This window comes from Silurus meridionalis, chromosome 27 (assembly GCF_014805685.1).
Source record: "Silurus meridionalis isolate SWU-2019-XX chromosome 27, ASM1480568v1, whole genome shotgun sequence".
Taxonomy (NCBI): Eukaryota; Metazoa; Chordata; class Actinopteri; order Siluriformes; family Siluridae; genus Silurus; species Silurus meridionalis.
The window spans coordinates 8168270-8189737 of NC_060910.1; the positions used below are offsets into that span (position 1 = coordinate 8168270).

The 21468-nt window shown below is 36.7% G+C and overlaps 1 protein-coding gene across 1 annotated transcript in view; it reads right to left on the reverse strand.

The window, feature by feature from the left end:
- The window catches only part of notch1b (notch receptor 1b), a 34908-nt gene extending 25433 nt beyond the window's left edge, over nucleotides 1-9475 (reverse strand). The window contains exons 1-2 of the mRNA XM_046841344.1: nucleotides 9207-9475; nucleotides 7828-7900 (exon numbers count right to left, since the gene is read on the reverse strand). Coding sequence (XP_046697300.1) covers nucleotides 7828-7900; nucleotides 9207-9264 — 131 coding nt within the window. The 5' untranslated portion in view covers nucleotides 9265-9475. The remainder of the gene's footprint in view (nucleotides 1-7827; nucleotides 7901-9206) is intronic.
- Between the last annotated feature and the right edge of the window lie 11993 nt (nucleotides 9476-21468).

The following is a 21468-nucleotide window of genomic DNA, read 5'->3' on the forward strand; positions in this document are numbered from 1 at the left end:
TGTAGTCTGGTAGACCCGTTAAGTCTGGTAGACCCATTAAGATCAGAGAACTGCACTTCATCTGCTTCTGCTACCTTTTCTACCTTTTTTCACTGTCAGATCCTGCCCACTTATATGGATGTTCCTGTTCCTGTGACTTGCTCAAATTAATGGCCAAGGTATTTCACTGCTTTAGGCTTTGTGCTACTGAATAGAAGTTGAAGAGTTTAAATGCCATTCCACCAAGATATCGCTGTTAAATCCTTAATCAAGGCCCTTAAGCTGTCAGTAGTAGAAGGGACAGTGGTGGTCTGTGCTCAGGAGCCTGCAGGGCAGAGTATGCTCCGGCCTTCTGAAGCTGCCTTCGGTAGCAGGTGCGCATGTTAATGAGAGCACGACAGCTGCTGGTCCTGGTACACTCCCCCACTTTCCACTTCCCTCCTGGAATATGATGGCTGAGGCTGAAAGTCCCTGAATAGTGTCTCTGCTGAAAGGCTCCATGAGAAGGGCCATTGTTCGTGCCGCCATTCAAGGGCCAGCCTAAACGCTGTTTGGTCGCCTGCATCCCTTCTGAGTGAGCCTTCAGCTATCAAACCTCTGTTTTCCCTCCCCTGCCTCTCTTCTCTCTCCTTCGCTCATTTCCAGATTCAGGGCTTGCTTTTTACACTCCTTCCCGCCAATTTACTGCCGCTAGTCTTGGCGAGGGTGTACTTCCAATAGGGATCTTTCATAGTTAATGCTCATGCCATCTCCTGAAAGTCTCCTGATAAACAACTAAACAACCAGGTCAAGCTAGAAAAGCTAGTTTGAGGTGTATTAGGCGATCCAAATTCCAAAATTCTCAGTTTGTGAGTCAGCTTCAGAAGAAAGCTCATAGTTTGATAAACGTCTTTGTCATGAGCTTTAAGGCACAAAACTCTATGCTCCACAAAACAAAAATAGTCTTAATTTTTTTTTTTATGAAATTATTTATGATCTGATGGCTGGTTTAAGGTTTTCTGCAGACAGTGTGAGGGGAGAAGCCTAATGATTAAGGAATGTAACCGTTTACACAAAAAAATTCGCCCCATCCTGCGTCCCCATCCCTGACAGCACTTCTCAGTGGCGTCTGCTGGCAGACGCACTTCCCATAGCCAAGTGAAAAATCACACCAGCTTTGAAAACTCCACTGGAGCTTGCCCAGCCTGGCAAACAGCACCACACCTCATGGAAATTGCAAAAGTAAAAAATACATAAACGCTCATAGTCATCCCATCATACATTCTGCTAATATGCAGAAAATGTTGGTGGTTTGGTCTTAAACTTGGCAAAACCTTGACAAATAATTTGTCAGCACAAAATCTGTCTTCGAGAGACAGTAAAGCACACTTAGAGAGAATATGTTTCAGGTTAGAGACCAAATGCAGTCAAAATTGTATTATTACAGGGCATTTGAGCGTAATGGAAAATAGCTGTGGTTGAACACAAATCATACACAGGTTTTTCAGAATAACAGAACAAACTTGACATGGCGCAAACAACCATGATTTATCTGGCAATGTCTGACCTCGTAGTGACCCTATTAATGTAAATCAAATAATCCTATGCACCAAATCGAAATCTTTGTCCTTTGAGATGTGATGAGATTCGTTTTCTATGTGGCCACCCGTAGCCCATGATAACAGGGCTTTGCCAGTGCTGCAATGTGCGGTCAGGCCAGAGCAGATGTTTTGCTGACACCTGACCTCTTAACCAGATGAGATACGGGGGGGTTTCCTCCCCCATGGGCCAATCTGCCATCTGCCACCATGAGGTTGTACAGTGGAAGAGGCTCTGTCTCACACACAGCGTTAAACTCTAACTTGAATTTCCTTTCACAGCTGAACGTCTCCTTTCATATAGGGAGGAAATGTGTGCTCAACGTTCAGTTTTCTTCACCAATGCTGATAAACACTGTAAAAATTGATATGAACTACAGGTAATTGTGGCGCCATTAATACTAACCTGGTATTTTCATGCCTTTGAGCTCATCTAGCCCTCTTCAAACCCTCATTTCCCGCAGTTGGGTGTCTAAACACCTTGTCTGATCTTTAGGTAACGATGGCCTTGGGCTCCCTTGTCTAACTCTGTAATCACTACGGGATGCCTGATCTTCCAAAACCACATCTGTTGGTGTTCATTAGAGACATGCCTGTTTATCCCTATTACTTTAGGACCCCATGGGAAAGGTCAGCAACCCCAGGGATCAAGCAAAAAGCAGGAATTAGAAACTCTATACTGACCTAATGAGTGCTTCGCCTGGTGGTTTTGCAAGTCTGGGAAATAACTTACAGTTTTCGCATGTGCCTCACAACCACCTCAGGCATATAACTTCTTTGGACATTTTGCACGAAGGCTTTATTTCCAAAATGCAGCATTTCGTTTTCACATAGCTTCACAGCATTTGGAAACAGTGTGTGGTATTTCTTGAGGCAGCTGCCACTGCTACAGATGAATGGCTTAAACCACAGACAGTAGATATGTATTGTGTGGTACCTAAAAGCATGAATACCTTGATAGTGATCGCATGTATTGCAGTGTTCCACAGACAGATGGCTCAGGTCAAAAGCAGCAAATAAAAAAAGCATGGATGATTTTTTTGCTTGCTCAGCTGTGCATACAAAACTCAATCCACCACATTTGGCTCTTTGAGAACGTGTGATAAAATGTTCTACAGAACACAATGTAAGCGTAACCATTTTTTCCACATCTATACATCATGAAACAAAAACATAAAACATATATGCTACATAATTCCGACACTAGTGCCTCGTTTTAGACATTTGCTTTCTTGAGTGATATGTTTATAGTCTCAACCTTTCAGTCCTCCCTGGCCCTGGAAGTGCATTTCCTGTATATGAATGAAGAAGGGAGCACAGAGGAACTCATCCTTGACCCGTAAACAAAGCTCGCATTGAGCAAAGACAAGAGGTTGCTTTCATACAGTACTCTTCTTAGCTGTCCATGTACCAAAATAGACACTGTTTTGCTTGCTTACTTACACATGCCTCTACTTTAAAGTCACCTTTGTCCCCATCCCCATCCCGAGGCTTCCTGAGGTTTGGCCAGCTCCAGTCACGTCCCACCTCATGAAGATTATGGACTTTAAAGAAGTAGATGCCAAACTCGCAAACATCCTGAACCATCTAGAGACGTACAGTGCCAATTGGATCCCACTGCATGTGTGGAGTTTGACATTGGACCTCCTGGAGTGTTTAAAGGCTCTGGCATGGAGAAGCTGATGCAGGATCTGTGATGATCACAAATGTTGAGCTCAGTAGCTCCTACTTTTATACCAAAGACTGTAGAAAGAACATTTACTTGTAATCTTATACTCCAGTGCTCATGTTAGTTCTCACTCTCCAGTGCTCCAGTGTTGTTGAAAGATTTATGATCAAACTCTTGATGTCACCCAAATGAGGATGGGTTCCCCTTTTGAGTCTGGTTCCTCTCAAGGTTTCTTCCTCATAACATCTAAGGGAGTTTTTCCTTGCCACAGTCGCCATGGCTGCTCATCAGGGATAAATACACACCATTCACCTTGACTGTTGATTTGTGTAAAGCTGCTTTGAGACAATGTCTGTTGTGAAAAGCGCTATACAAATAAACTTGACTTGACTTGACTTGACTTTGTGTAGTGATATTAAACAAACATATACAGGTTAAAATGTACAGACATATTTTAACAGCTGCTTACTTGCTTGCTTTTTCAACAATGTGCCTTTTTTAAAAAAGACATGCATCAAGTATAGGGCCAGGGGATCATGTCTGTTTTTTGTAGACTTCTCTTAAATATAACTGTTTAACCCTTACACATTTGTAATATGATTTATGCTAACAATCATTTAATTATCCTTTAACAGAAACTTTTACCCTGGACAGGGTTGCCGTGAAGCATGTGATAAAAGGATTTATTATACTTGTGAAATCATTTGAAACATGACATTGGTCTATTGTGCCTCTTAAATATCACAGATTGGTGATAGTATCACCTGTGGTTTTGAGATATGTATAAGTGTCTCATGTACACGCTATGTCATAACAGAAAGTTATGATCTGGCTGTAGCTAAAATTGCTAGCATTAGTGTTAAATCAGTTTAAATACAAATGCATGTACTCAGTGGCAAACCTCAGCCTGGCTGTCAAAATTAACCTGTTAATAACACGTTAACGCAAATTCATTTTGACAGCACTAATTTGATGCAGCGACCAATTCTGTTTGACTATATTTAATAAAATATAAATAAACATAAAAGAGGCAAAATGAAAACCTTCAGTGCAGCACACAGTTATTCACAATGTCCTTTCTTTACTAAGATAAAAAAAAAAAACCTCCACCTAAAAATAATTTTCTATCATTACACATTTGTTTTACTGATGCGCCATCAATCAAACACCAAAATCTGCTATGATGCACACATACGGCAAAACTTAAAAATGTAATAATTTAAGGTACATTTAGAACCAAAAAAATGTGTGATTAAGTTGTGATTAATCACGAGTTAACTTATGACAATCATACAATTAATCAAGATGAAATATTTTAATTGACTGACAGCCCTTATATTTATTCGTAAATATATATATATATATATATATATATATATATATATATATATATATATATATATATATATATATATATATATATATATATATATATGTATATATATATATATATATATATATATACACACAGTGGTCCTCAGTGGAACTCAGTGGAACTTGCATGGCTTACGTTCTAAGACCGTTCTAAGTTACTACTGTTAATATATTTGTCTATTACTTGATGAAATGATTGTTTAAAGTGACACCAAACCGCTCGGTTATCATGTCTACAAAAGTATTATAAGTAATATGTTACATAACAGAAACATTGTTTTAAAGTAAAATTGAGCCATATGCATATTCATTCATCCAACACAAAGGCCAGTTAGGCCTGCCAGCTGAGCTATTAATATAACAATACCTGTGTATTTAAATAGTTGTTCTATTATGTTCTATTTTCCATGCATAGATTAGTCTAGACAAAAAAAATCAAGTCAATGAAACATTTTTTAAATAAGGTATTGAAATAAAGCTTTTTTTTTATGACATTGGTTTTCCCATTTTTCCTATTTATTTTTAAGAATCACTTGCTCAAGTTAGTGTTGGGGTTCGAGTCAGAAAGCCTCATATTTGGATAGTGTTAAGTCCTTATGTAATTTGTGAAGAAATCTGAAATAATGTAAATGAAGTAAACTCAATGTAGGATTTATATTTTGTAGCTGTGTGTGATACTGTATTACTTTTTTAATCGCACTTTCAAACAGTAGTTAACTTTGGTAGTTACCCATCGTTTTCACCAGATGGCATTTACTTGGTCTTACACAGGCAGCACAGATCTTTAAAAAGGCTTTATCATTTAACTTCAGAAGTTGCATCTGCTGTGCAGTAGATCCACCAGCCTTCTAAAAACATTAACCCTTATCCAGTCTGGAGTGAGACTTCATCATTGCTGAGTAAAGCTCTTTGCTCTAAAGAGCAGAAGCCTGGTTAGCTTTTTGAGGTGTCAGGTGTTCCCTAAGTTGAGGATCTTCAACATCCTCTTGAAGCCCTGCATCTTTAATCACCTTATCAGAAGATCATTTGGTCCAGTAATTTCTTCTCTGTCCACTGCTGCAGAATCCAGCTCTGGTAGCTGCTTTTCATTGCTCTTAGCAAAGCAGACATTTATGTTTGTCCAGGCTTCTGAGGTAGTGCTGCCACTCTAAGCATTAGATAATGAGCCTCAGATTTGCATTCCAGGCACAGTTTGACCTCTATATCTCTACAATGTTGTACAAATCTGGCTTTAAAGACACAGCATATTACAGCACAGACAAAAATCTTGGTTTTGCTAAAGAAAAGAAGCATCTGTACGAGAATGATTAGTTTCTAAGCTTCACAAAGGTGTTTTTGTCTGGAAAATGCAGCAAGATGCTCATAAGTTGTATGATCAAAACAGCCATTAGCAAAACCTCATCCCTGTGCTGGGTTCTATTCTATTCTTGAATGTGCAAATATCTAGAATGAACCCTTTAAGCAAGTGTCAGAACAATTTGTCGCACACATCATACAGGCTACCGGGGGAAATAAGCTAAATCACATGTTTAGGAACTGTAAGAACTTGCCAAATGTTTGAATGTGGTTAGTTTTATAGAACAAGCATGCCATGAAGCTGTCAAACTTAAAGCGTCTTCCACTACTTCAGTTTGATTATTACCAAATGTGATCCGCAACTACAGCAAAGACAAACTTTCTATGTCAAATTCCAACAAACATTCACTTGCCCACACACTGAAGCTAAACCAAATGCTATGGGCGTAATTACTGTCCCCAAGCATATTCATGGCTTGCACAATGGAGTCATTTGATAGCAACATGGGGTGGTCAAAACTGACCTGTGAACCTGCTGCCTGCAAAGGCTGAACAGACATGCTGCAGACTCAGAGGCCTGTCCACTTTCTGCAGTCAAATTTTTACAAAAGGCAGCGGACATGGTAACCGAGTATCTTAGGGCGGGAAGAGCAGCCCTCGTCCTATCTCTGTGCTTAATTAGACGAGTCTGAGGGTATCTCGCCACAATGGTCGCTTTGTGACTCGACTGCGGCAGGGAGGCTGCCAGACAGAATTAAGACGTGGCCCCATGCCAGCATGGCCCTGTGAGAGAATGGCCCTCTAAAGGAGGCCGCAAACATTGCCGCAGTCCCTATTTCAAACCAGTCACGCTGATAACTTGCTGATAACGAGAAAGAAGACACTGCTGCACTCGGCCAAACTCCCTGAAACTCAATCCAATGTTTGTATCTCAATTGCGCAACAATAGGAAAAAAAAAGAGAACAATAAAATGTTGGCCTCCGTTAATAAATCAACAGCAATTTCATAACAACTTTCTTTTCACTCATTCTATTCAGGAGAGTGAAGGTATGTGCTCTAAGAAGGTTTGCTTTTTATAGGTCTCGGCTCCATTGTTGCCAATTATGAAAACATCCAGTCCAATTACACTCTGCTGCCATCTGTCCCTCTAATATAAATCAAAGCATAGCCATTCAAAATAGGACAAAACACCCAAACGGGGACAAGGGCATGTTGAGGGGGGGGCTATAGGCATTCTCGGAAGCCTGACACAGATTAGTCACACAGAATTAATCTAGATGGGAGAACAATGGATGCTGAGTTTCTGGCAAACCCCAGCTGTCGTTTCATAAAAGAAATGAGAAACAAGATTTGGGGCTTAGAGCGTCTCTGAGACTTCTGTTAGAGAAGAGGCACAAACAGCATGACAAGAGAAAGCCAAATTCCCCTCCCTTCTTCAACATCATCCCATTCATTGGCTAGTGTAGACCATGTTTTCTCTTCGAGAAAGTGCGTAAGCATTTCAAAAACGTGATCTTTTCAGTGTCAGGTAAGGCACTGGATTTAATTAGCGATATTTATGCATGCCACCAGACCAATTTCTTTTCTTGATCACGGGATACACTTAGATAAAGGGTGTTTTTGTACATTTGTATAACATGTAAATAGAAAATATGTGTATTTTAAATCATTTTAAATTTACACTATATCTATGTGAAAATGCATTTTGCAGGAACAAAAGATAATAAAACCCCAAATTTGTATTAACACTAACCTGGTAAATTATTATAGTATTTCACTATATTGTATATTTTTATATTTTTCTGTCAAATTCCACCATATTTCAGCAAGTCTACTCATTAAACACATCAAGCAAGAGGTCCAGTATTAGAGTGATACAACTAAGAGGTTTCATGCTCATGTTTTGAATACTTCTTGAGATTCGTACTCACTTGCATTCTCCTCTTCCATCAACAGTAGCCACGCACGAACCTCCGTTTTGGCATTTCTCAGAACATTTCAGACCTATAAAGTAAAGGAATGTCCGTAAGAGAAAAAAACTGGAACGATGACTACATTTCAGATACATGCCAAATTCCCAAGCTGGGTTAAGAAAAAGGAGACATAAGACACAATCATATTGATTTTACCCTGAGTTATAATGAAATTATATTTATAGGTAAACGAATGCTTTCAGCATGTTGGAGAGAAAACAAAACCAAATGGAGAGAAACCCCAGGGAGAGAAAAGAGGGATGAGGTAAAAGTGTAACTCTTAAGACCTTAAAGAGATGTTTGATGACAGGAAAGTCTGAACACAGCACTCTCCAGAATGAGGCTATTTTTGGCCATTCACACAGACCTGCTAAAGCATTTCTGTGAAACTTTACTGAACTGTGCTAAAGCAGTCTATCTATCTATCAATCTATCTATCTAGATAGATAGATAGATAGATAGATAGATAGATAGATAGATAGATAGATAGATAGATAGACACCTATTTATCTACCAATTATTCTACCTACCTATTTATTAATTTTCTCAAAAAAGGTGGGTATTGTTTTGTATCTTGTTTCAGTATGTTTGTTTTGCCAAGAACAATCTGTCCATGCAAAGCAGCTTTTAGCTTTTAAATTGTAATTTCTTTCTTTCTTTCTTACATATTTCTTTCTTTCTTACATATTCAACTTACAGAACGGTAAAGTACTAGCAAGTACTTTTGCTTCTTTTTGCATTTTGACAAATGATCAACAAATACCCCCCCCCAAACACACACACACACACACACACACACACACACACACACACACACACAGAGTTTTTAAACTCGTTGTCATTATTGATATTATCAATAACTAGTGAGTTATTAGATACTTTTTTGGTTATGAATAAGATATTAAGAAGCACCGTGTGCTATAAGAGTTATGTGTTATGATAAATCTTACACCATGTCTTTTGGAGCTGAAGCGCGCTCGCGCACCGTTATGTGATTTCCTCCGACTCACCTGTTGATCAAAAGGATGTCGGCAGTACAAAGTGCTTAAAAACTATTTTATTATATTTTCAATGAGATTGTTGTATTGCATGCCAGTGGAGCTTCTATTATTGTGCATTTAAAGAGTTTTACTATCAGCTATCAGCCCTCATTCACTTTCATCCTGAACGCAACAAGTGGGTTTCTACTGAAATTTGGCAATTTTCATTTCCTCTTTTTTCCGTGCACACGCCATAATCGTGGAAAGTTACAAATATTTTTGTTTTTTTGTTGTTGTTTGTTTTTTATTTGTAAATAGCAGCTGAATGCATGGCACATACAGTGTGCGTCGTCTTACCCTGTGTCAGAGCAATCAGCGAAATCACACCAATCAGTTTCACGAGGAAAAGATGCATTCCTTCTTATGGAGCTGTACGAATCCGCGCGTTAACATAGATCCAACATTTGTTCGCAGGGGTAAAAATGTAGAGAAAAGAGAGAAATATATCCAGATATGGCGCTTTTCTTCCTGTCCACGCAGCACCGCAAACTCTGCGCGTGTGTGACCTCGCCTTAGTGGTGGCACTGAATGGGATTCAAAGCTCCCTCCGACTCAGCGCCTTACACACACACACACACACACACACACACACACACACACACACACACACACACAGGCTGAGGCAGTGGGAAAACCACGCCCCTTTCACGCGTGTCGAACCGTTGAAAACGCAGAAGCGGGAAATTCACATATTTGCTCCAAAACCGCACACGTGGAGAAGGTAGCATCAGAGTATGATTGTCACGTGATCACAGGACATACAGTGTAAACAACAACAAAAAAACGAACCACAATTAATGCGGTTTCAAATGATTCAGAACAGTCAAACTTAACTGGAAAGAAAGAAAGAAAGAAAAGAGAGAAAGAAAGAAAGAAAGAAAGAAAGAAAGAAAGAAAGAAAGAAAGAAAGAAAGAAAGAAAGAAAGAAAATCAAAAGGTCAAAGATTCCCTTCAGAGCACATTTATGAACACAATACCACTATTCAGATAATGACCCCATTATTTAACTTGCATTTTATTTCAGAAATTTCCTGATGACATTTTTCATAGGCCTACTTAAACAATATAATAGCTATTAAAATTCAATAATAAATTATATATACTTCATATATTGGGTTTTCATTTCCACTATTTTGTAAAATAGAATATATTATGGGCCCTCGAGCTATGCTTCCCTTACACATGAGAAGCATAGGTGCAGCAGAAAGTTCATAAAGTGATCAAAAAATTGTTAATAATGCTCTAGAATGCCTCAAAGACTTATACTGTAGATACCTTTTTTAGTCTGCACACAGTTCAGTTGCCTACCTCAAAAATACAACCAAAAGTACAGTTTAAGCACTGATACATGCTATATTACATACACAAAATTAATAGACTACATCCTCAAAATCCCTTGACCAGCTCAAAACATAAAAGAACTTTGTGTTCAGATCAGTGTTAAAATATCAGATTCAATTTTGTGTGTACAGCAAAATTCAAGAACAGATGAATCACAATTTATGTGATGGAAAATGCTGACTGACAAAGGAAAGTTTCAGTTTATCGGCAAACAGAGAGTCAGACAGAGCCCAACCTCTACCTGCTTAATCTTCAAGGCTAATACCTTAAGTAAAAGCTTCATTGAGGACGATTAAGCAACTGAGGAAAGCGGTTCTGCACATTCATTTAGTTGCAATGTCAACATTTGAATTGTTCGGACTTTTATGTAGTTTTAATATACATAAAGTCAAAATGATAACATCTTGTCCACAATATGAGTTTCTCTATCTATAAATGCTGTGTACTAACCAATATTTAAGAATTCGAGTGCACAGAAGATCATTGTTTATGCCTTTTATTAGCCACAATGCACCTATTATTTAAAGGAAACTGCTGCTCTTTATAAAGTAATAGTGTATATAATTTATAACGCGTTCTTATTTGAGTAAGTGCAAGGTGTGACAAGCAGTTTCAACACCCCAAGGCTGGATTTCCCGTCTTGATTCGTTAAGTACTTCGAATTGGCACCATTTCCTCATGGTGTGTGTTTGTGTAAGTAGGTGCCAAAGAAACCGCAGGTAACTGCAGGCAGTGTGGGAAACATCTCTGGAGGCAGTGTGACCTGAAGGCTTGGGAAAAAGAGTTTCATAGTGGAGGCGGTACCCGTGATAGGGAGATAATTAGAACTGTGTACAGACATGCAGAAACAGCTCTCACACTGCACACTGGGAACAGAAGTGTGAGAACAGGCATCCTATTTGTAACTGCAGTCTCACTTTGCTGTGTTGTGTGTGATAGCACACGTTGTCTTTAAAAGTAAATTTTAACTGAGGTATTCAATTTAATGGTTAACCCTTTGTTTGGGGCCTCAGAAGGAAATATGGTCCTCTAAATTCACGTTGCTGCTGCGGCCATGTACATCACTGACTCAAAATATCTTTAATACATGGATTGTCTTCTCATCTGCATCTACCACTAAGTTGATCCTTTAATAAAATAATTAAAGCAATCCATTCTCTTTAAATCCATCCACTCTGTTTTACTGTCACCTACAAATGACCCCCATCAGATATTATATAATTATTGTACATTTCTTTCTGCTGCACTAGAATCTAGCTGAAAATGAATATAGCTTATATTTCAATGAAAAAAGCACACTCTTTGAATTTCTTACATTTTTATTTAGACCTTTTATGCATTAAAATCAGGAATGAATAATATAATTTTATGAATGACAACCTAGCTAGTTATTTATCTTGATAAATATTTACCAATCTGAGACTGCAAAAAAAATCTGAAAGAAAAAGTTTCGGGGTAAAATCACTTACATTTTTTAACAACTGGTTAAAAGTATCTCAAGTATCATTTTTTACAATGTTTTTTACTGAGGTGAATTTTGACACTATAGTTTTTCGTAGGTATCCATTTTTTTCTCTACTTTTGCTCCCCAGACATCTGTTACTAACTGTTGAAGATAGTTATATGAAAGTGATTAGACACCATATAAAATTAGCATTTTGAAAAAGAATCAGATTCCCAGCTGCATTGAAACAACACAGACATTCTTCTCCTGTGAAATAATCACAACATCTGCTGCAAGAGCAAGGTCGAACAACAAATGTATTTTCTGCCAGGCTTCTACTTCTGAAAGTGCTGTAACAAAATATGAATGTATTACATGAAAAAAAAAACACACTAGTTTATTTAAAAGGTTAGATCTGCAGGGTCCAACAAACAATATGAATGATTTTTTAACTTTGCATTGTCAAAGTCTTTAAAATGCTATTTTTTACTCCATTACAATAGATAAACTAACACTTGAGGTAGAAGTCTTAAAGAAAGAGTTATGCTTGACAGGCAAATGTCTCAGGAGACATATGTTCATGTGCAATAGAAAAGATTTTCCCCACAGGACTGGCTGTCCTTTTTCAGTTTTTATGTGAGGTGTTTATTTCTGATTGTCAATCGTCTGTCATCGTGTGGGCTACATATGCCAAACATGTAGTGCTTAACGAGGATTATTTTAATTTTATAACTTAACAGAACAGAGTTAATTGTCCATCCTCTGAGATTCTTGGAAAATAAACAGATAAGGGTAAAAGAAGGGAAAGATTAGAAAACAAGTAACTCCCAATTCATAAAAAAGGTAAGGAATATTGATGTATCCTCCAACAAGATACCATTCCAAAAACATAAAAAAGAAGCTTTGCCATGATCCAGGTTTTCTCCCTAGTTACATTCCACATGTTATTGTTCTTTGTGTACTGCCTAATTGATGAACCTGGGCTGTTTAATTATAATGAAACATATTCTGAGAATTAAAACTTAAACCTGCAGGTTATAGTGCTATTTTGGATACAATGAAGTAAACAGAAAAGCCTTTTTAAATGCTTGTACTTTTTTACTGTCAGTTTAGCAGGAGTTACTAGAGTTACTAGAGACCACAGCAGATGTTGCCTCGAGACATGTTGGGGCATATCCCTGGACAGTCCCTATCCATTAGCAACACAGCTTTATTATTATCATTAGGTACATTAGCCCTGGCTCGTTTGGCTGATTGGTCCATGGGTGGAAGGGTTGTGGTCTTCTACATATGCAGATTGAAACATTACCATCAGTAGAGCTGAATATGTAAAACTTCATTGGACAGACTCTCTTGTAATGCAAGGTAACACTGACCAGAGCAGTACCATAAAAGAGATGATAACCTGACCCTAGTTGTTTGCAGCTTAGAACATAAAGCCTAGGCTGTAAATAAAACATTGGATTAGAGTAAAGAAATACTTTCAAATTCAGCTTGTTATTTATCTGCTGTTTAGAATGGTTTGGACCAGAGGCTCTATGCAACTTAGAAAACTAAGAAGCAAAAGGAAAAGCAATTTCAGTACAGCAGAGAGGAAGGATGTGGATTAAAATTCTTCAACAACTTCCAAATCTCTTAGTGCAACAAACAAAGAGTTCATTTATTATAAGAAATACATACGGGTGCATGCTATATATAAAAAATAGCATAAACCTTAAGTATTTCATTTGACACGTGTTGTTTATGTTGCATTTGATTGTTTTTTTTCTTAGTATTTAATTCTTGTTTTCCTTGCATTTAAATGAATTTAACACTAAAGTGAATTTTTAACACTAAAGTGAATGAGTATGAGAAAGTTTGCCACACAACATGTCCACGAAATTGAAAAATCACCACTAATCACCTCACACTTTAGAGACCTGGGGTCATAAAAGCTTTTATATGTACAAAAGATTTGAATTCTTGCAAAAAACAACACATCAAATAAGCCAGGACTAAAACCACTTGGGACAAGAATTTATAGACTGATTGGCTTGTTAGTAGGCATGGCTTGTTAGCAGAGTTTTTAGGAAACACTAATTAAAGTTAGACTCCTAAACTTAACACTTTAACACTTTAACACTTTGTCTTAATTCAACACTGGGCATTTTGTTGTGCATGTTAGCAGTTCTTTAATGAGTATACGGCTCTTGCAAGGGCCATATAATCACTGTCTCGAATAACTTTTGATTAGCATTAGGTGTTGTGTTTTCCACTTCAACATGTGCTACTTTAAAGCCTATAAACTCCATTTGGAGGTGTTTTCAGCCCAGACAAAAATTCACTGTGGGTTGAAAGTGTAACTATACAGCAACTTCAAGTAGATTCATACATATCCCATGCATTTATTAATTTAGTGCATTAACATTGGTACATTTGGCGAAAATAATTGTGATATTATTAGATTAACTAATGTTAATAAGTTGTTTTTTATTATTTTTATATTAGTTTCCTTTTGATTGTACTATTATTTTTGTTTGGTTTCACTGTAGTATTCATTTAGTGTTTTTATTTTTTGCACTTGCATACTGGATTACTTGTACTGTATACTATACTATACATACACGCATCAAGCTATACTAAACCAATCCTAATAAGATATTTACATTTGCGGCATTTAGCAGATGCCCTTATCCAGAGCGACATACAAAAGTGCTTTGAGTCTCTAGCAATGAATAAATATACACTGGTACGCAAGATTACAAACTTAATATAAATATAACTCTTGATTTCTACAAAGCAAACTTGGAAAGTGCTAATTTAAGTGTTCCAGGAAAAGGCAGGTCTTCAGTCGACGCTTATAGGGACTCTGCTGTATGGACATTTAGGGGAAGTTTATTCCACCACCTCGGTGCCAGAACAGTGAGGAGCCTTGAAGTATACTTACCTCTCATTCTAAGAGAAGGTGGTACCAGTCAAGCAGTGCTGGAGGACCTCAAGACCAATTCTGAGCAAATGCAGATATATACATATATATATATATATATATATATATATATATATATATATATATATATATATATATATATATGTACAGTAAAAGGACTATGTTTCTGACTTTGTCATAGTTTCATTAAAAAATCAAATTTTATTTAATTAAATAAACTTATTTTATTTTTTTAGAAAAACCACTTAAAACTGTATAAGACATCACTATAAAACATGATAGAACCAGTGTATGGTAAATTATGCTTTTGTTTAACTTTAGTCATCATTACTGACAAATTTTGGATTATATATAAATTATATATGTGTATGTGTGTATATATATATATATATATATATATATATATATATATATATATATATATATATATATATATATATATATATATAAAACGTATAATTATTTTATTATTAAGTAATTATAAATAATTTAGCATCTTGACTATTCTTTAAACTTTTTAATTTTCAAGTTGAGTTTTCTTACATTTTTAAGATGGACTTTCCTTTTTTTCAATTTGAACCAACTTGAAATGTTATAAAGTGCAAGAATTTCCTGAAAGAATATTCCAGAGCAATATGCTACTATGACATATCCTTAGTTGTAACTGAAAAGTGATTATTTGCTAGTGACTCATCACTTTCTTGCTAAACTGAGGTTAGACAAAATATTTTAAAGTACTATTCATTTGTTAAAGTGAATAGTACTTTTAGTGTTTAAAAAAAAAAAAAAAAAAAAAAAGACCTTTCGTGACCACCTGAAATGGGTACAATGTCCCATTGTGGTTCTATTGTAGCGTTATAGCTTCCTCAGTGAATCAACAATTGATTTATGCATCCTGCTTTTCCACCACAATCCACAACCCCTCACATTCATCAGACAATACCATGTGGCTTGCCTAATGTTTAAGACAATGAATCTATGATAATGAATGAATAATGTAAAAAAAAAAAAAAAAAGGGACCTGATCGAATGTCATATCATGCCAGCGAGTGACAAGTCCCATAATCACATATCACAACAAAACATTTGTTTATGGTCCACTACTGATTGCACACAGACCCACACACTTGTCTCTTTTATAGTGAGCCCAGCTGCTTCCCAGCATTGTGACGCTCCACCTACAAACGTCCACAGACGACGTGTGGAGAGACACCAGGCAAGACTGTGGCACTCCACTGTTATCCAAACTGCAGAACAGCATGGTATCTGGCTCTGTTTTTGGCTGCAGAGTCACAAACAGGAAGTCACTTGGGGCCAGTCACACAGAGACACTTCCCCCTTTTGTTTTTGATGAAGTTGTGTGAAGGTTCACAGCATAGACCCTGTGTCGCCCAGCATCTCCTAATGCTGGTCTTTCTCTTGGCACACCCTTTGCAACTGCATGACCTCATTTTTGCTCTTGTTACCTTTGATGCCAGGCATGAACCTCCTTTCCATCAGCCGGTTTGTGAAAATAAACTAGTTATTTTGGCTGAGAAGTACTACAATTCCTGAATATCAGCTGTTTCTTCATATCAGACAGCTGGAAACATTTTAAATAACATTGACACAATTTATATATAATTCTGTATATATAAACAAAGCTGATATATGTGAAATAGTTTAGCATAGCCCTGATGAAAATGTGGATTTTTTTTTATTGCATTTGTTCATGATTTATGCATAGAGCAAGGCAAGGCAAAAAGATTCAAACATTTCCTAAATTGCATCTACAAATGTGGGGATTTTCTTCCACTGCACTGTTGTCACATTGTGTGCCCTTGTTGAACTTCCTTCAAAAAAAATAGTAGTGACCTTTCCTTTCATTGGCTGTACACGCAATAGTACTGCAAAATCAGCAAAGTGCTAAAAACATAGATACAGTATGAGCTTATGCTATTTTTAGATCAGGCTAAGTTATAGTTTCCTTCAGCAACTTTTGAACTTTCTCAAGGTTCTTAGCAGTGACAGAATGAGTACTATACATATCAGGCAGTGAGAAATCACTGATATCAAGACAGAAGGTGAAGTTAAGGAAAAACCCAGTCATAGCTGGACTGTTTGGGAACTATGTGGCCTTTGTCCATCCATGACTCTCTTGAGACAAGGCAGTACCGCTCAACTCACTAGTTTATCTACATCTTGTCTTCTTGTCTTAAGCTCTTCTAGAGTCTTAATGTTGAAGTCTAGTATGGTTCCTTCTTGTCTGCAAAAAGTGTTACAAGTACATCTGCAATGAACTGTAAGTGTATTCTATGTAAATGCAGAAATAGGTTAGTTGCACCTTAATGACTATTATAAGCCACCTAGTTGGTTTATTAGCTATTTATTTACAACGTACTTACATTTATACTATATATAAAAATAGGCCGGGGCTATAGTTGAAGTAATGTCTCTCTTTCTAAAATAAACACTAAGCTAGCATGCATTTTTGACTTTAAGTTTGTGTGTGGGAAGCTAAGGATAATAAGAGATTGCAGCATGACTCCATATTCTGCACATTCTGGGTAAATATCTAAAGGTCACTAATGAGACAGAAGTTCATGGACCTTTTAACTAATTTTGACTTGGCCATGTTATTTTCATTGCTGAGAGTTTGGTGGTTTCTTTATCTGTATGCAACATTTAATGATAAGATTATTACTATACACTCACAGGTCACTTTAACAGGAACACCGCACACCTCCTCATTCATGCAATAAAAAAAAGTGATCCTTTTGACTAGGAGAAATGCGGAACTTACTAACGAAAGAGGCCACTGGAGAATAGCCAGACTTATTTTGAGCTGACAAGAAATTTGTGGTAATGCTTTACTTTTGTAATCACTCTTTACTGAGCAGAAAAGCATCTCAAAAGTGCAGCATGCAAACCTTTATGCAGATGGGCTACAAGGGCAGGAGACAGGATAGGTTCCACTCTTCTCAGTCAAGAATTAGAGTCTACATTAGACAAAGAACCTGGGTAGTAGAAGACTGAACAAAGTCTAAAATGATTTTTAGTTTTGACCAGAATATTTTCATAAATGAGATGTTCCTATTAAAGTGTCTAAAGAGTTTATGTGTAACAGATTAGTGTATTGTGTAATGCTGATAAACCTTTAAGATAGTGATGTCACATTTTTAATCTGTTTCAGGATGTCAAAGAGATGGTACATGCTTAAAGTGTCCAAAAACAAGCCTTATATCTACAGGAAGCCAATGCTTTTATTTCTATGATGACATTTCCACATGTCCCTAATGCCTATTGACAGCCATACACAAAGTGTTACACATAGATCTAATGTGGACATGTCTTCCTGATATATTGTATGGACTAAGCAAGCACACGAAACAATGCAATTTGTGACAATGCAAATTGAAATATTTACTTGCACCTCCATTGTATTGTTTCTATCGATTGTCCACATGCTAGAAGCTACAGATAGACGTTCTCATGCCCACAAGCTTGATTATAGCCCCACAAAACCATGGGCTCCTCAAATGTCGATAGCGACACCGGTCAAACAATGACAATTTTAGGTGTCGACTCACTTCAGACCTTTTCATGTTCAGCAGGGAGGTGTGAAAGTCTGGCTGAGGAAATCACAAATGGATAGGAAATCACAAAGGAAAAATTCACAATATGGGAGGAGGGTGGGAATTAAATGGTGAGAAAAGAGACAAAGAGCCCAGTTATGCTTCGAAATTTACCTTCTCTCTTGAACCCAGTAGGTTGGAAGAACATGTTTTTCTAACAGTCTAAATGTTCCTGAGAACCTAGCACTTATTTGTGTAAATATTATGAACAGCTTCAAAAACTGCCCATCACTTTCAAGAACTGTTCATTAGAACTTTCCTGGACTTTCAAGGCAAGTCAATATAAAAATGTCCATTCTAGTGAGAAAGAATATCTATTCTTCAAGATCTCTTGGCGAAACATGCAACATTTCATCCTACTTAAGCTGCAGGAAGCAGGCAAACATTCACAGCAGTCGAGCTCAGAGCATGTCAGCGTGTCCCTTTTCTCTCAGCTGATCCTTTGCATGCTCTCAGTCTAAACACACAAACAAAGTAATTATGTAAAACACAGTTGGACATGGACAAGAATGTTCTAAATAGTCGTATGAGAGCAAGCAGCCCCTATTTTCCGTCTATCATTTCCACTAGAACTGCAAAACTAAACTGCTGACTTTACAGCATGTGCGTATGCTTGTTTCTCAGGTTTCCCTCACCTGTCACCTGGCATCATATCCTATCACAACAGCTCGTTTTGAAACAAAGTGTGTGAGCCTGAAGCAGTGAAACATGCTTATTGTCCAACCTGATCTCTCTGTTCCCAGCTCATTTTGACTGGTTCAGCAGCTGCATTCCAGCAGCGCCTGGGAACAGAGATACACTGGTGGAAAATGATAATACACTGCACATGTGTGTTTACAGTAAACAGACAGGAGCTCTTAGATGTTCTTCATTTAAAATGACTGTTGTGGTTATTGGTTAATGCTTGTTTGTTATTATTGTAACTTAACAGTCTTAGGGTAAAACTCTTATTTGTTGTATAAATGAGCCCCGCTTGCTGGGAATACTGTTCTATGCAAACATATGCAAAACCATCAGTAAAATTGTGAGACTTGGTGGGGGTTTAAATTCCCCAAGGCCTGGGAAAGAAAATGAGAATATTCTTCCTTAGTACATTCCAAAAATCCTAAACAACTGAACGTATACTGCAATTATTCCTAATCCATTGTTTATAAAAGAGAATATATATTTTTCGTAGCACTAAAAGTCACAGAATCTAACTAAAGTATATTAATTACTTAATCAGAATCACTTATTCAAAACAGACTAAGGGAAAGCATTTATTTAGGACAGGCTGTGTCCTTAGGGTCAGATAAACACTGCTTTAACTGCTTGCCCATGTGTTCAGCCATTCAAAGATCCTTAAGGAAAGATGGTGACAAATTTTGGGGCACAGAGGGGTGTTGATGGATCCAGCTGTTCTCCTGAGCTGGGGAGGAACAGGTGAGCAGGAAAATGTATTCATCAAATGTCTCTAAATTAGCAAACTGATACAGATATGTTTCAGCACATTATCTGAGTGAAATATGGTATATATAGCAGATGCACAATATACATGAGCAAAGCAACCAAGAACAGTATTTATGTCACTTAAGTTACTAAGGTGCTACACATACTGTTGAATATTGAAATAAAACATTATTTTAAACCTTTCTTACATTTAACTTTATATGTAAATAACATTTTTTTTTATATAGTTTACATATATTATATATGTTCCCTTACATACTTACATTGACAGTTTTTTATATAAAAGTTGCATATTAAATAGGTTTTATGTATGTCTGTAAAAATTATGTTTTTGTTATTCTAAGCATCAGAAGCACCTTATTCTAAATAATTCACTTGTCTGATCTTTACAATGAAATACAATTTGAAGTAAAAAAAAAAAATTACTAAACGTACATTTTTCTTTGAAAATTCTGCGTATAAATAGGTTTTCCCACTTAAGCAAAGCAAAGATTTGCAGTTTGGATAATTGGTTTTTCACAGTGACTAAACTCTGTGGTTGTGTTGTACTTATGCATGCAAATATTTTCACAAATGCTCACAATTGATATGCCATAATTGATATAGGAACTGAACCTCTGGTTATAAATTTTATGTTTGTGAGTCTCTAAGTGTGTTGTCTGGTCTGTTGTGATTCACTGCATGAATCATATTGGAATGAGAACACGTCTCCTGATAAGTTGCTTGACTATGAAACATTTGGTAGAACTTTCTGGCTGCATGAACTTGCATTATGTTCGGCTGGTCACTCAGTATGAGATTATGGAAAACATGTCCAAACCTCCACAAAACTGTAGTATTTAAAATTGCTCAAAAAAAAATCACATGTCCCAGAAGTCTTTTTTTTTTTTTTTTTAAATACCGCAGCTTGCCTTTCTCATTTCAATTTTTATCATGAAAGGTCACAAGTTGCCTTGAGCAATTGTCATCTTTTCAGTATTTTTTTCCCCTTGTATCAGGGCAGAATAATGAGCTTTCACTAAAAGCGTTTCGCTGACGGGTTTTGTACCAGAAAGTTGCTCACTGTGCCAACATTTTTGTATAGAATCATAGTTTACAATGTCTGGATTAATTTCATAAAGCTAACCAGCACAATGACAAACAATCAAAATCAAAATCCAACACAACACCACATAAACCAGTCTTAACTTAATTTTTAGTAACTTTATATTTGGTTAAATATTGTTAATGCTACAATGAACTAAAATTAGCTATAAGTTGAAGCATCAATAGTGAAGCTAATAACAACATAACCTAGTACTGTTTGTGACACAAAGCAATAATGAGCAAAATAAATTAAAATAAATAAATAATTGACAATCGACAAGGTTGAATTATGAAGTAGCAAAATGTGCAAATGTATCAGTGAACAGATGCTAACAACCTATGCAAGACAGATAGCTAGTTAGCTAGGTCATTAGTTGACCTAGCTAATGACTTTAAACATTCATTATATTCTACATCTGTAACATTATTTAACATGCTCAGTTAGTCCACATGCTGCTTTCATATTGTCCCTCAATTGTGCACATCATTGACAAATAAACAGACAATTACCAGAAAATCCAGCAAGGATAAAAACAGCCCCACACAGATACTCTAAGCAGCTGCCTGCCTCTCCTGATAGATTTTAGTAACCCCTACGTTTCACTGGGGTTTATACAGATCTGGAATAATCTAGCACTGTATTTTGACACCCTCCATATATATTCACATTTTCTGCTTGCACCTTTAATGTGTAAGTGC